Below are 17041 nucleotides of genomic sequence, written 5' to 3' on the forward strand. Positions count from 1 at the left end.
AGACGCGGTATACCTTTCTCTAAAGCACTCTGGAATACAGTTCACATGAAAGATGTACTACATTTTATTTTATATTATATTATACTGGTATAAAAAGAGGTGCATAATACAAAATCTATCTGAATTTTTAACAGGTTGGATAACTGGCTTCATAAGAGGGAATTTTTGGTTATCTGAAATACACGAATCATGTATATTATACAGATATACCTATAATTTCTATTTTGCCCTCGTGTTTTTTCTCCCATTGGGATAGCAGTTGTTACCAACTTGAGCCTCCGTTCTGCTATGTTTTAACATTAGACCCGTGGCCCAATCAACACAGCCGCAGCCCAAGTGACATCCTCAGGGTCATACGGGGGTGTGTGGGGGTGTGGAACCGCTGCATTAGACAGTTTACATCTCCAGGATGCTTTCCTTTAGAGCAGGGGTCTCAAACACGCAGCGGGTGTGGGGTTGTTTTCTGCAGCCTGCCAGCTCCCCGTGGCCCCCTGGTCCCCCAGCATTTACCTAGAGCGGCTCTGGCCTCGTGCGCACCGGGGGTGGAGCACCGCTCTGAGAAGCGGCCAGGACCTGGTGGAGGAGGGGCACAGGGGTCTGTGTGTTGCCCTGGCTGCACCTCCAGGTACCTCCCCCGGAGCTCCCATTGGCCGCAGTTCCCCATTCCTGGCCAATGGGAGCTTCTGGGGAGGTACCTGGAGGAGCAGCCAGGGCAACACACAGACCCCTGTGCCCCCCACTCCAGGTCCAAGCCGCTTCCCAGAGCGGCGCGGGGGCAGGGTAGGCAGGCAGGGAGCCTGCTTGGTGCACGCCGGGCCAGACCTGCCCCCTGAACCCCTCCTGCAGCCGAACCCCCTGCTACACCCCACACCCCTCCTGTACCCCCTGGGAGCAGGGAAGGGGCAGAGTTGGGGTGGGGATTTCAGGAAAGGGGATGGAGTGGGGGCAGGGCCAGGGCAGCGGGGGGGGCGGTCAGTGGTGCGGCCCTCGGGCCAACGTACTCGTCCTCATGTAGCCCTCATGGTCATTAGAGTTTGAGCCCCCTGCTTTAGAACGATGTCCACAATGTCAACATCGCAAGTGGGGTTTCAGGACAGAGAGAAGATTTAAGCCGGACGATGGAATTCTGAATGCTTATGGTCCCTTCACTTTAAACAAATGCTGTGCATGTGTTTAAGATTCAGTATGAGGAGCACACACACAGCTTCACGTACATGCAGACAGTGCATTAGGTGGTGTTGGCATTTAAGATCTGTGGCAAAAATTTTCAAAAAAGATACAAAGGGGAGTCAGGTGCCCTATTGCCCTTTTTGCCTTTAAAAATAATTCTCCCTTTATTGTAGTAATATTAAATAATTTAAAAATTAAAAAGGCCAAACAAATTAAGTTCACAGGAAGATTTACTTCTCTCATGCTCTGCTCAACAGGAGGATATTTGACTGTTTAATAAAGCACTTCTTGGATACCAAAGTTTGAGGTCTAAATAACAGGATAAGGTCCTTTTAAATTAAGGTAGTGTGTTTTGGATTATTTCAATCACACCAGATGGTGTTTTGTTAATCTGGTAGATGTACATGTGGCTACATCTTAAAGCCATTGGGAGACTGAAACTGGTGCAGAATGCAGTGGGTTGCTTATTGAGTGGGGCATCTTGCTGGAAGCCTATGACACCAGTGGACCAGGATCTGCATTTGGTCTCTGGGTGGATTTTAAAGTATTGGTTACAATCTATAAAGCCCTAACAAGCCCAGGACCAGCCTCCCTGAGGGATTACCTCACTCCCCATGGCAAACAACCACAGTTGTGGTCAGCAGGGAAGCTCTAGTAGGATCCCCTTTGTAATAAAACAGATGGGGTGACTGGCAGGGCATTCTTTACAAGAGCTCAGAGCTTCTGGAACCTGCTCCCAACACTTAGTCCAAAACAGCACAAACTTGATGACTGGGCATGCTGCAAAAGATACTTGTTCAACAGGATGTTTGGAGAAGGCTGAGGGATATTCCCAATAATGCTGAAGGGGTGGAAAGGATTTCTGTAGGTGGCTAGCTAGCTGAGTTCCTGTTAAAATAATTATTTTAACAATGCTGGAACTTTACTATATCATTAATGATGTGGTAGGGCACCTGGAGCCTTGGATAGGCATCTGTAATCATTTTAAAATATATAAATGTGCCTAGAGCAGAAAAATTATACTGTGGGGGAAGGCTGTAACTGGCCTACAGTAGAATGCCGATGCAAATATTCTAATTATTCTTTAACAAAAATAGAACCAGTCATATGAATGCCAGGAATCAATACATATTCACATGCAGGCTAATGATAAAGGTTAGCAAGATTAATAAGGTAGATATACACACAGTTATAAATGACTAGTGAAAAAAGCACTAGCATAAATGCTAGTTATGAAAACGCAAACATGCAAGCATACACGCAAGTGCACACACCCTTCTCACAAACTGATACAGACCAACGGGAAACGTACCTAAAGGAACCATCCAGATTTGCTCTATGAATGAAACTCAGCTTTGCATCAGCCCAGTACAGCTTCTGCTCATCAAGATCTATTGTGAGTCCATTAGGCCAATAAATGTCTGAATCAACAATTATTTTTCGAGTGCTGCTATCCATTCCTGCCCGTTCTATTCTGGGTGTTTCTCCCCAGTCCGTCCAATACATGTACCTAAAAAAAAAAAAAAAGAGCGTGTGTTAAGAAGTTAAAATGCTCACTCATTGAAAGCAGCAATCACATCTGAAGTTTAAAGTGTGATTTTTAATATTACTGTACAGTGGCATAATTACACAAATACCCCAAAGCTTTTACTAAACAAACACACACAAACTTAAACCAAAATTCCAGTGGTTCCAACAAGTTCCTGCAATAGGACAATGTATTTCATAAACTTTCCACATTGTATGAGAGATTACCATTCATCTCTCAATCTTAGAGTAGAGTCGCAACGTCAAAAGCATGTACAACTGTGTGCCGCATTCGCGGGCTCAACTACTGCAACTGCATGTACTAAATCACATTTACACATGCAAGCGACCAATTGTGCATCCAGCTGGCCAATTAGCTCATGTAATTATAGTAACTGCGCTCAAATTTTTGCAAGTCTGTGGACCACAAGGAAAGAATGAAGGTAAATGGCAGTGTTCCTTTAAATAAATAAACAATGTTTCTGTATACTAGCTACATCTCATTTTAAAATTTTGGTTTATAACAATCAGTTCTTTCTTTCTTTCTTTTTCATACCCAGGCTTGAGTTCAGGATTCTGGTTTTCCTCAGTTAGCAGCTTATGATTTTACTATCACCTAAAGCAGTATGAAGGAAAGAAAGCAAACCCTTGCTCTTGTGTTATCAGCATCAGCCAGGTCACCCCAACAGCACAGAATCTGGAATACAGACATCACCAGGTGAAAGCCCTCTTAGTTCACCTCATATTTATATTTAACTTTTAATTCTATGTGCATAACTCTGAAAGAATATATGAGAAGCAAGAAACATTTCCCTTCCCTCACAGCTAAGATGGGACCTTAAATCATCAGAGTTATACTCAAAACAATGACAGGTTTCAGAGTAACAGCCGTGTTAGTCTGTATTCGCAAAAAGAAAAGGAGGACTTGTGGCACCTTAGAGACTAACCAATTTATTAGAGCATAAGCTTTCGTGAGCTACAGCTCACTTCTTCAGCTCACGAAAGCTTATACTCAAAACAATGAGGAGTCTGGTGGCACCTTAAAGACTAACAGATTTATTTGGGCATAAGCTTTTGTGGGTAAAAAAACCCCACTTTTTCAGATGCCTGGAGAAGTGGGTTTTTTACCCACGAAAGCTTATGCCCAAATAAATCTGGTAGTTTTTAAGGTGCCACCAGACTCCTTGTTGTTTTTATGGATACAGACTGACAAACAAGGCTATCCCTTTGATACAAAGTTATATTGATAGTACCAGCCGCGCCTTCCCTCACCCACAAGTGTGGCCACATTCATTCTGGTGTAAGAGTGCTTTTTTAAGAAAACCCAAACAACAACAAAAAAAACCCCATCACTTTAGTAAGGGATTCAAGCTAACCCAAAAATGCCATTCTATATACTGGAATAAAGGTGTCCACAATGGGGAAGAGAGGGTTATACCAATATAACTGGTAAAACTCTCAGGTAGACAGGGCCTTCATCTGAGTTCACCATCTGCAAAACGGGACTAATCATACTCCCTTCTCTCCTACCCCTTGTCTTTCTTGTTTATTCAGTCTGCAAGCTCCTCAGGGGAAGGATTGTCTGACAGTAGGTGTATTTAAAACACCTAGCATAATTGGCCCCTATATTTTGGGAAGGGCCTCTAAATACCGAACAACAACAAATGTTTCAGTTTACAACTAGTTAAATAAACATCTAATCTAATGTAGTATCCAGGGAGTTGAACCGTTTTCCAACTATAGGTATAGAAAATTATAACAATGTTTGATTCAATGTAATAAATTCAATGTAATAAAACAAAAACAAAAAACCATTGAAGCTAGCTGCTGTATCACAGGGGACGCAACAAACCACTGGAGAAGGAAACATGGGGTATAAATTTGATTTATAAGGCACCTTTGGTGAAGTGTGCCCAAGGCATTTAAATAGCAATCATAAAGTGTGCCAAATTAGAAATAAATTCAAGCATGGATGTAATATGCTGGGTATAATCTGAAGTTACACAACGCTGGTTTCAAAAGCAGCACAGCCATTGGAGCAACCATCCCTTTATGACTTGTAGCAAATGCCATTTGTTCAAATAAGTCATAAAAAATTGTCTATTAAATGTCACCTTTTCAAAGATTCAAGATAATAAAGTGAAGTCTTAGAAACCTAAGTCTTAGGAGGTAGCACAGAAAACCACGTTTTCAAGCAGGTGCCATTTTCTTACCATTTCATTGACATTTAAACAAGTTTTCTATTCACAATCCTGTCTAGAGGACTTAAAAGTAATTCAGTAACTGTTGAGCAGCATTTATCTTAGAACAAAGAGAAAAGAGATCACGGGAGGGTAAGTGGGAGAGGCAGACTGGCCTTCCCTTGGTTTTGTTTTCCCAAGTGCATACATTCAGACAACTCATATCTTTCGGTGTTAGTCTCCCCGTCAGAAATAATCAATTATATTTGCAGCTGAAACATGTCATGAAGAAAGGCTTGAATGCAGGGGGGAAATAGGAAGTTTCAAAATTCCCAAAAGTTAAAGAGTAAAAATTAGGGCTGTCAATTAATCTCAGTTAACTCAGGCAATTAACTCAAAAAAATTAAATCATTAATCGCAGTTTTAATTGCGCTGTTAAACAACAGAATACCAATTGAAATGTATTAAATATTTTTGGATGTTTTTCTACATTTTCAAATGTATTGATTTCAATTACGACACAAAATACAAAGTGTATACTGCTCACTTTATATTATTTTTATTACAAAAATTTGCACTGTAAAAATGAAACAAAAGAAACAGTATTTTTCAGTTCACCTCATACAAGTACTGTAGCGCAATCTCTTTTATCATGAAAATGCAACTTACAAATGTAGATTATTTTGTCACATAACTGCACTCAAAAACAAAATAATGTAAAATTTTAGAGCCTACAAGTCCACTCAATCCTACTTCTTGTTCAGCCAATCGCAAAGACAAACAAGTTTGTTTACATTTATGGGAGACAGCACTGCCTACTTCTTATTTACAATGTCACCTGAAAGTGAGAACAGGTGTTCGCATGGCAGTTTTGTAGCCAACACTGCAAGGTATTTACATGCTAGATATGCTAAACATTCGTAGGCCCCTTCATGCTTCAGCCACCATTCCAGAGGACATGCTTCCATGCTGATGACACTCGTTGAAAAAATAATGCGCTAGTTAAATTTCTGACTGAACGCCTTGGGGCAGAAATGTATGTCTCCTGCTTGGTTTTACCCGCATTCTGCCATATATTTCATGTTATAGCAATCTCGGATGATGACTCAGCACATGTTCATTTTAAGAATACTTTCACTGCAGATTTGACAAAATGCAAAGAAGGTACCAATGTGAGATTTAAAAAGATAGCTACAGCACTCGACCCAAGCTTTAAGAATCTAAAGTGTCTTCCAAAATCTGAGAAGGATGAGGTGTGGAGCATGCTTTCAGAAGTCTTAAAAAAGCAACATTCCTATGCAGAAACTACAGAACCCGAACCACTAAAAAAGAAAATCAACCTTCTGCTGGTGACATCTGATTCAGATGATGAAAACGAACATGCATCGGTTCGCACTGCTTTGGACCGCTATCAAGCAGAACCTGTCATCAGCCTGGACGCATGTCTTCTGGAATGGTGGATGAAGCATGAAGAGACATATGAATCTGTAGCCCATCTGGCATGTAAATATCTTGCGATGCTGGCTGCAACAGTGCCATGTGAACGCCCGATCTCACTTACAGGTGACATTCTGAACAAGAAGCAGGCAGCATTATCTCCTTCAAACGTAAACAAACTTGTTTGTCTGAGTGATTGGATGAACAAGAAATAGGACTGAGTGGACTTGTAGGCTCTAAAGTTTTACATTGTTTTGTTTTTGAATGCAGTTTTTTTTGTACATAATTCTACCTTTGTAAGTTCAACTTTCATGATAAAGAGATTGCACTACAGTACTTGTATTAGGTGAATTGAAAAATACTATTTCTTTTGTTTTTTACAGTGCAAATATTTGTAATAAAAATTATAAAGTGAGCACTGTACACTGTTTTCTGTGTTGTAATTAAAATCAATACATTTGAAAATGTAGTAAACATCCAAAAATATTTAAATAAATGGTATTCTATTATTGTTTAACAGTGCGATTAATCGCGATTAATTTTTTCAATAATTTACTAGCCCTAATAAAAATTATTTCTTCTACATCATCCATCTAGTCTAGTACCTTGTCACCAGCACTGGTCCTTAACAGATGCTTCAGAAGAAGGTGTAAGCAATCCCACGCTGGCAATCATGGAACAACATGGCTGTGTAGGGACATTTTCTTTCTAACAAGGGTCAGTTAGTGGTTGGCTTATGCCATAAAACATGCACGTTTATATCCCTGACATTTTTACCTAATGTGACCTGTGGAAACTGTTATTCCCTTGTCCAAAAAAGATCCACTTGTTTCCTCTGGCCTTGGAGAGAGATACTGGAACTGAGGCAGAAGCCAATGTATTGGAGTGTTCATATTTGATTACATTACTTGACAGAAGAAGTGAACAGATTGCATTCCACTGTTGTATGTGTCAGTTTAAACAATTCTAGGTTGTGGTGCTGTAGCTGTATTAGTCCCAGGATATTAGAGAGACCAAGGGGATGAGATAATATCTTTCATGGGACCAACTTCTGTTGGTGAAAGAGAAGCTCTCAAATTCTGTGTAAGCTGGAGAACTTGTCTCTCTCACCAATAGAAGTTGGTCCCATAAAAGATATTACCCTCACCCACCTCATTTTAAACAATTTGCACAGTGGTGAGAGCCCATAAATGGATACTTTTATTTATTCTAACAAAACGAAAATGAACTATCAATGTCAAATCCTTTTCTGAATCCCACTAGGCCACTGGCATCAAAAACTTTTGACAGTGAGTTCCACAAGTTAATTATGGAGTGAGGGGGAGAGAGAGAAAGTTTTTCCTTGGATTGGTTTTCATTTGGTTCCTTTTAATTTCATTGGATGCTTCTGCAGTCCAGAATTTTGAGAAAGAATAAACTCTGATGTTCCATAAAGTACTTCCCAAATACACCTCCTATTTTCTCCCCTATTACGTGTTATCTCTGAATTACATAGTCTTAATCTTTCCCTCTCTCCTCATTTGGAATTTTTTCCCTTGCTTGTAATTCAAGTTCATACAAAATATGTAAACAGAAAGAATATGTCTGAAGCTTAGAAAATGGTTTTGGATCCTCAGAAGACGACATTGAAGTGCAAAGTATTCTTTATACGGCCTGATTCAAACTCCCCTGAAAACAATGGTAAACTTTACATGCATTTTTTTTTTTTTTTACACCCCTGAGCAACACTGCTAGGTCAACCTAAGATTTAGGTGTAGATCAGGCCTACATTAAACTTAACATGCGTCAGCTGACATCTTCCAAATCCTAGCCTACATAAGGATACTGTGACTAGGCACTGCTGCTCTGAACTCAGATATTTTGGGTGAGGCAATAGCCTTGATGCCAAAATGTCCTGGCTTCTGTGGATTTATACTAGTTTAATTGTATGGTAATTTTTTTTTTTTTTTAAAGGAACCACCAATCCAGTGCAAACTGTTACAGAAGAGTCAAGAATATCTTACCATGCCCAATCGGAAACCTGCAAATTAAAAATGACTTTGCACTATATTAAATAGTTATAGTAACCCCTCACTCATCATGAATATATTTAGATTTATAAATACAAACCAAAAAGGAGCTCTAAGTGTCCATGACAATTATTTAAAAGTAAACCCAAAAATAAAACCAGCAGCAACCTCCTGCATGCACAGCAGGAACTAATTAAACCTTACAGAAGAAGGAAACAAAGAAGGAAAAATATGCCATCTTCCCTAAAAATACCCCTTCAGCAGCATCTTCCGATGAAGCTGGGAAGCAAGTTCCAAAGCCCAGGGAGTCCTGAAGAAGCACATCCTGCCAGCAGCTGCCTTTTTCTTTTATATCAAAAGGGTTCCAGCTTGGGAGACTCTGATGACCCCAGCTGTGGCCATATAGCATGAGCTGATGCACAGTTCCACAAGAGGACAAGTCTCAGGCCATGCAGAGCTTTACAGGACTAAACCAAGAAGTTACACAATACAACTGGAAACCCACTGCATGAAGTTTGCTTGATTTGCCTGCACACTAACTATACTCCCAATATTTAGCAGATTACCAGGGACCTTCTTCATTCTCAGCCATGTGCACATGACTCCTGTAGAATTCAAGAGGAGTTGCACACATGCAGACTTCAATGGGAGCTACACGCAGACATACCTAACAATATAATATGGTCCAAGGGTAATAGAAACTGCAAGGAATGTCTAGCAATTCCCAGGGGCATTTGTCAAAACAAATATCACTAGATCAACAGGCAGTGAAATGGTAACGTTATCAACATTTCTGCAATGGGTCATTTTTCTCTTATACTTGATCCCTTGTGTTTTTTAACCTGTAGTACAAAAAGGTGCCATGTAATACCAACTTCTATTTTACAATCCAGTTACTATTATTCTGCATATCTGCATTAGGCATGAGTACTATCATTTTAATGAGTATGTTGACTGGAAAGACACAGTAGTTGTTTTTAAAAATGTTTCCTATTTTATATAGAATTATACAGCTCCATTACCACAGTATCTGTGACCACCTGGGCATTTGATGCATTTATTCTCATCACCCCGTCAGGTAGGGAAGGGCCATTATTCCTACTATACAGATGAGGAACTGAGGCACAGTCATGCTAAGTAACTGCCCAAGATCACATATGAAGTCTGTGTGGAGCTGGGAATTGAACCTATGTCTCCTTAGTCCCTGTTACTAATCATTGGCTCATCTTTCCTCCCAGCGTAACACCTTGGCTGTTCTGATTTTGTACCGGTCAAATAATCAGAAGTACTACACAGAGATCTATATCATGCACTAACTAATAAAACGTCACATTTAAAGTCTTTGTCTATGTGAGAATACTAAGATCACAAAGTACGGACTTTTTTACCCTCCTTCTGTCTTACAGAAAGTCGTAAAATCAGTTCAAATCAAATTAAGTACAAATCTGATCCTGGCTGAGATATTGTATGCCAAGGTGCAACCCAAAACAGAAATTATCTGGGAGAGTTATAAACCCCAGGAAAAAAACAAGTTTATTATGGAAACACTGACATAAGCTTAGCTAAAGCAGCACTAGCAAACTCTGCTGGAACAATACCATTAGAACAAGAGTTTACCAGAAGAGTCCGGACATTAAAATAGGTCAGCGTAGGTCTGTGAAACAAGCTCAGAAATCCTCAGGCATTCTAGGAGACTGACATGCTCACAAATCTAGTTAAGCGGTGTGGAAAAGAAGCCAGCTGAGAGGGTCTTTTACTGCTTTTACCGTAACTAACCAAAGAACTATGCCAAGGGAAGGGAGCGGGGGAAAGGCAAGGAGTTGGAAGTTCATCTAGAAGCCTGAAATTCACAAGCAGGAGAATGGAAGAAAAAACGTTAAGCAGCAGGACTACTTAGCATGAACGCCTGGTAATTAACAAATCAGCATAGTCATAAAGCATACCTTTTTAGTGTGAGGGGCCATGAATGTGTTACTGGAACGTGAACCTGTTGCATGTAATGAAAATATTAAAAAAAACTTTTCCCGATGTGATCACAATTGGCAAGATTGAGGCTTTAGGCCCACCCTCAAACTAACCCATGGATCTGCTAAATAAAAGAACATCGGAGTCTTCTATTGAACCTGTTTGCGCCAGTGAAACAGCTGTGGCATGGTACCTGAGAAATCTCAAGAGCAGAATTCAGTGGAAAAAAAAATCCACATTGATAAAGCGATACTAAATTTTCCTAATTCATGTAATGTTCAAATACAGCTTTTACATTAAGCACTTTGCTTTTTCAAAGCACTGTATGCAACATTTATCAATCCTTATAGGAACATAAGTAAACAATACCTTCATTTTTCGGGACGGGTATACTGTGGCAGAAAGCAGCAGTGAGGTGCCTAATATGACAGCAGCGTTGCCTAGTGGATCAGGCACTGAATGGGACACAGGAGACCTCGGTCCTATCCATAGCTTTGCCACTGGCCTGCGGGGTGAACTTGGCCAAGTCACTTCTACCCTATATGCCTCAGTTTCCCCATCTGTTAAATGGGGATAATACCACCTCTGAAAAGCACTTTGAAAGTCTACTGATGAAGAGAGGCAGGTATTATCATCATCATCAGAAACTGGAAGAGCTAGGATTAGAACTCAGCTGTTTGAATCTCATTCTCTACCATAGGTATAAATCTTATAAGTGACAGGCCAACATCCTTCCTGACTATGAGCCATTAAAACAATTAATCACAACAGGATGTGCCACTGCCCAGTAAATAATGGACTTAAACTCGCCTGATAACAGGTATTTAAACCAATTTAAGAACATCCACTTACGAAGGCTGCAATGATTACTGGTGCAACATGTGTGTACACAAGACCTAAGGCACCTAAATGAAGTAGCCAGATTTTGTCAACTGCTCAGCACCCAGCATCTCCCACTACTCACAATGGAAGCTTACCACATGACAAAATCTGGCCATTTTATTTAGGTGCTTATATGGAAGTTGTGTTCTTTTGAAAAATGTGGCCCTACTTCTGGGTGCTAAGCACTTAAAGTTCTGAACCAAGGTGTCATTTATGATTTTTTACAAAAAATTCACTGGATATAATAGGCTTCCAGGAACATTACTCGCTAGAACATATTATGGGTGTTAATTTTACAGAGTATCCAACCCTGAAGGATAAACACAACCTGCGTGACTTTATTTAAACTAACAAAGCACCAGAGTGCTTCCATAAAAGTTACAAGTTACAGCCATGGGTAAAGATGCTTCAGACAATCATCCAAAGCTGACAATGTTTTAAAACAAACAGTCCCATAATTGTGCCTTAACAAATCACAGTGACACATTTGATTTTATGCACCCAGCTCTGCTTCCATGTGGATAGCAGCTGGAAGATAAGAGCATGATAACATTTGCCAGGCTCTGCAGAAATGATTAACATTCAGGTTACAAATAACTTTTATTTCTTTATGAACCCCTCAGACAGTTGCAGAGGTAATAAAAATGAGGCACTTTTAGGCAGGAGCACACATTGGCCCACAGCCGGCACAGCGATCCTCCAGCGATCAATACACACCATAAATGTTTCACCAAATGAGCTGGGAATAAACAAGCTAAGGTGACTGATCCTAAACTTATTTTACTTCTCCTTTAAGGATACAAGTGCTTCTCATCACCTCCTCCTCTTTGGGTTTTGCCCCCCCTAGTTCGAGGTGTTTCTTCATTATGCTTTTCAAATTACATTAAAACAAAAATAGAACACAGACAGCACTGACTAATGCTGGCCCTAAACTGAATCATATTTTGTTAGACTGAACATATGCTGGGAACAAACAAATTAAAACCCACAGGAGCTTTATCAGTGAGAAAAGGTAGGTCTCTTTCTGAGCGCAAAAACACTTCTGAACTATCCAGTCAAACCTTTGTAACCAAAAGCTTACTAGACTCAACGGAGCTAATAAAACCTACCCTTAACTGGCTGGTCCAGCAGTCAAATAAGCACAGTAGCTCAAAATTTTATTACCAAAGCCCCTATTCAGGAGGATAATTAATCATATGTGTAGTCCCGTTGAAGACAATGAGTATTTAGGCTGTGGGACATGCTGAAGTATCATGCTGAATCTGGGCCTCAATGGAGTTTAATGAGTCTGAAGAACATGATTGATAGATGCCTGGAAAAATGGCCAAATTGCACTCCCAGGGCCTCTATTTTGCCTGCTTAGCTCATTTAAAAATTCCAGGTGCAGGAGCAAAACAGGATGGAAACCATACTTCCTTTAGCATAAACCTGCAGGTCAATTCTTATTTCCTGATATTTCATCCCTCCTGTCATCAGGAAGCTGGAAGAGTTGTGCCATCTCCCCAGATGAAGCACTGTGTCACTAATCTTAGAGTCCTGTCCTGTCCCATCCATCCATCGTCCCCCCAACACACACACTGGGCCAGACTCTCAGCTGTTGTAAATCAGCATATCTCCATTGACTTCAATGAAGCAATTCTGATTTACACAAGCTGAGGATCTGCCCTCGGATCTGTCAGTTACGTTCCAGGGATGCTGAGTTAAATACGTATCTAAAACTTCTGTTTTTTGCCCACTACCAGTCCATGTGAGTAAAAAAAACCCTCAGAAAATAAACAAACAATCATCACCAGAATAAGAAGAAATCTTAACATCTTGAGCACTGAATGATGCAGGGGCCTGCATAAAAAATAGGATATGATCATCTAGTACACTGGTTTTAAAACTTTTTTTTCTGGGGACCCAGTTGAAGAAAATTCTTGATGCCCACGACACAATGGAGCTGGGGATGAGGGGTCTGGGGTGTGCAAGGGGCTCAGGGCTGGGGCAGAGGGTTGGGGCTGCAGGGTGGGGCCGGAAATGAGGGGTTCAGGATGTGGGAGGGGGGTCAGGGCTCTGGGTGCATGGTCTGGGGTGGGACCAGGGATGAGGGGTTTGGGATGCAGGAAGGGCTCCGGGTGTGGGAGGGGAGCTCAGGGCTGGGGCAGGGGGTTGGGGTGCGGGAGGGGGGCAAGGCTCTGGTCTGAGGTTGCAGGCTCTGGGGTGGGGCCAGGGATGAGGGGTTTGGGGTACAGGAAGGGGTTCCGGGTTTGGGGGGCTCAGGGCTGGGGCAGGGGATTGGGGCACGGGATTGGGGAGCGGACTTACCTCCGGCGGCTCCTGGTCAGAGGTGCAGCGACAGGCTTCCCGCCTGTCCTGGAACCGTGGACCACGCTGCGCCCCAGAAGCAGCCAGCAGCAGATCTGGTTCCTAGGCAGAGGCTCGCAAGCAGCTCTGTGCAGCTCTCGCCCCCAGGCCCAGTTCCCCCCCACCCCCAGCTCCCATTGGCTGGTTCCTGGCCAATGGAAGTGTGGAGCCGGTGCTCGGGGTGGGGGCAGCATGCAGAGGCCTATGGCCCCCCTGCCTAGAAGCCGGACCCGCTGCTGGCTGCTTCCGGGGTGCAATGTGGTGTCGGAACAGGTAGGCACTAGCCTGCCTTAGCTGGGCAGCACCGCTGACAGGACTTTTAATGTGCTGACCAGAGCCGCCAGGGTCCCTGGGTGCTAAGCAAGGCGACCTGGCGCCTTACATGCTGCTCTGAACTCTGAAAAACACTGCTCTAGTAGAATAGCGTGTATGTACCCCCAGGAAGGTGGAAACATTGTTGCTCAGGCTACCTCATTTTTACCTTTTCCTCACTTTCAAGCACTTCACTTTGCAACCTTGATGTTCACTGAACGTAGTCCTTTTTGTATGGAATTTCCTGTTCTAGACCAAGAACATGGAGCTCTCCGTCAGAAGAAATACGAACCACCATTAATCTTGCCACATTCAACGCCAATCATAAAATGGACCTCTCTGTGCTCAGAATAGTACCCTCATTCTCAGGTTCATTCCTTTAAAACACAGACAAACACATGCAGCCTAAGCCTGCTTCTTAGTGATTGAGACGGAAGAGAATACACTCATTTATTAAATAATGGGAGGCGCAGAAACACTACAATGACAGGGATCATTATAAGTAGGGCCCTACCAAATTCACAGCTGCGAAAAACTCGTCACGGACCATGAAATCTGCTCTTGACCATGAAGTCTGCTTTCGACAGCGAAATCTGGCTATTGCAGGGGGGATCGCAGTATTGCCACCTTCACTTCTGCGCTGTCTTCAGAGCTGGGCACCCGGCCAGCAGCTGCCACTCTGCACTCTCCAGCCGCCCAGCTCTGAAGGCAGCATCACCACCAGCAGCAGCACAGAAGTGAGGATGGCCTGGTAAGAGGGGGTCATCACTTTCTGCAGGGGGGAAGGGCCAGCCTTGCGGGTGGGTAACGTGGACAACTGACCAGGGTGCTGTGATCGGGGGGGGGGGGTGGCCACAGCCAGCCCAAAGTCCCTTTAGCCCCCAAATTCTGGGCCCAGAGTAGGGAGGGGCAGGGCTGGGAGTGCCTCGGGCAGGTGCTCCTACCTTGCGCGGGGCTCCAGCTGCTAGTCCAGGATGGACTGGGGAAGGATGGGACTTCCTCTTCCCCTGCGTGGGCAGCTCCCAGGGCCAGGTCAGACCCTCTTCCAGAAACCTCCCCTGGTGAAAGGAAGCACCATGGCTGCTATCTGGGAGTCCAGCTCTGAAGGCAGTGCTGCTGCCAGCAACAGTGCAGAAGTAAGGGTGGCAATACCTCATCCCCCTACCATGCCCCCTACCTCATTCAATACAATACCTCATTCCCCCCTTGCGACCACCCCCCACAACTCCCTGTTGGGCTAGGACCCACATGGTTACACCACCGTGAAATGTCAGATTTAAATATCTGAAACCATGAAATTTAAGATTTTTTAAATCCTATGATTGTGAAATTTACCAAAATGGACCGTGAATTTGGTAGTGCCCTAATTATAAGTACCTGGATAGACAGGTCACATCCTTGCATATGCACTTTAATCCATTGCATGGATAAGGGCAGGACTCCCTATGAATTTTCCGAAGACTGCACAGGAATGCACACAATCAATACACTTGGACAGCCTCTTACCAAAGCTCATTACAAGACACGGTGTGAATGCAAAACTTAAAAAAAAAACCTTTTTGAAACTTTCAAAAATCAGTCTTTTTTAGCCAGATCACAAAAAAGTCACAGATGTGGCCTCTTTCTGCCAAGTTCTAAGTGTCTGCTTCAAACCTTTATGGCACTGGGAGAAATTTTCAAAGTTACCTTAAGGGTTTAGGCACACAACTCCCAGTGACTTTAGCTTTTAAATCCTTTTGGTTTGTTAGAAAATCCAACCCTTACAACTGTTAATTTTTCAAACAAAAAAAGATTGCCCACGCTGTTTATTATGGTTAAGGCAAAGATTATATCATGGAAGTCGTGGAAGTCATGGAATCTGTGACTTCCAATGACCTCCATGACATTGGGGGCCCCCACAGCTAATCAACTGCTGCCGGCAGTGGAGGAGCCAGCAGCAGCCAAGCCTCCGTGGGTGGTGGGGGACCCTCTCGCAGCTGCCCTGCAGCTGTGGGTGGCAGGACCCCCACAACTGACCTGCCACCGCCACTAGCAGTGACCCCTGAGCTGCCCCCCCCCAACAGCTCCCAGCCAGCAGCCACAGAGGCACCCCGGAACTCCTCAGCGGCCGCGGGTACCTCCCCACAGTTCCCCACCCCCAGCTGCCAGTGGCAGAGGGAGCCCAAAGCTGCTAGGCAGCAGGGCCCCCATCCCCCCCACAGCTCCTCAGCCTCCGCTGGCAGGGCCCCACACACAGTTCTCCTGCCATTGTTGGGGGGGGGCGGCACAGTTTCCAGCTCCACAGGGCATCAGGGGGACCCTTCCCAGCCACTGGGCAATGGGGTCCCTGCAGCTCCCAGCCACTGCTGCGGGGAGTTGCGGGGCAGGGTGCTGGACCCTCCTCCCTTCCCATTTTATCAGGGATGTTTTAGCAGAAGTCAGGGACAGGTCACGGCTTCCGTGATTTTTTGTTTATTGCCTGTGACCTGTTCATGACTTTTACTAAAATATCCATGACAAAACTGTAGCCTTAATTATGGTAAAGTGTGACACCCACCACAAAACACACACCCCCCTTTCTCAAAAATGGCTGACCTGTTTCTCCTCAAACTTTAACGGAAAACCAAAACAATCACTCCTAGGCTAAGAAGAAATCCGCCAAAAAAGTTATAAAAACAGGAAAGTTATAAATAGTTGACAAGACCACTGAGAATGGGCTTCATAGTTTGAGTGATCCTGTAAAATGAGCTTCACGGTCAATGCTCAGCAGAGAAGATACCATGAACGACGTGCTACTGAGTATTTTCCCTTGAGATTTCTGAGATGTGATAAAGAATAATTATATTTAGAGAGCGTTGTTTCCCCCCCCCACCCAATTTGCAGACATTAACCAAGTCTCTCAACAACCTTGTGAGGTACAGAAATATCACTCCCATTTCATACATGTGAAAATTGGGGAAGAAAAGACTGGAAATTTATCTAAGGCCACACAGTGAGTCCGTGTTAGAAATGGAATCATAATTCAGGAGGCTCCTAGCTCCCAGTCCAGCACTCAAACCACTAGACCACACCCTTTTTATTTATAAAGGACAATAAAAGAGAATAAAGATTTAGGGGGAAAAGACATAGCTCTTGGCTGAGCAAATCACTCTGGGCAGTAGGCCTTGGATTCAGCATCTACCATGAATACCATATGTGCATATGACTGTGAGAAAGAACTGAACTGTTGCTATG

At 43.2% G+C, this 17041-nt stretch overlaps 1 protein-coding gene across 3 annotated transcripts in view; it reads right to left on the minus strand.

Moving 5' to 3' along the window:
- The window catches only part of LRP5 (LDL receptor related protein 5), a 248622-nt gene that overhangs the window by 168805 nt on the left and 62776 nt on the right, over positions 1 to 17041 (minus strand). For all 3 annotated transcript variants that reach the window (XM_073347077.1, XM_073347076.1, XM_073347078.1), the window contains one exon: positions 2483 to 2680. In XM_073347077.1, the coding sequence (XP_073203178.1) occupies positions 2483 to 2680 (198 nt within the window). The remainder of the gene's footprint in view (positions 1 to 2482; positions 2681 to 17041) is intronic.

Source organism: Lepidochelys kempii, chromosome 6 (genome assembly GCF_965140265.1).
Source record: "Lepidochelys kempii isolate rLepKem1 chromosome 6, rLepKem1.hap2, whole genome shotgun sequence".
NCBI classification, from domain to species: Eukaryota; Metazoa; Chordata; order Testudines; family Cheloniidae; genus Lepidochelys; species Lepidochelys kempii.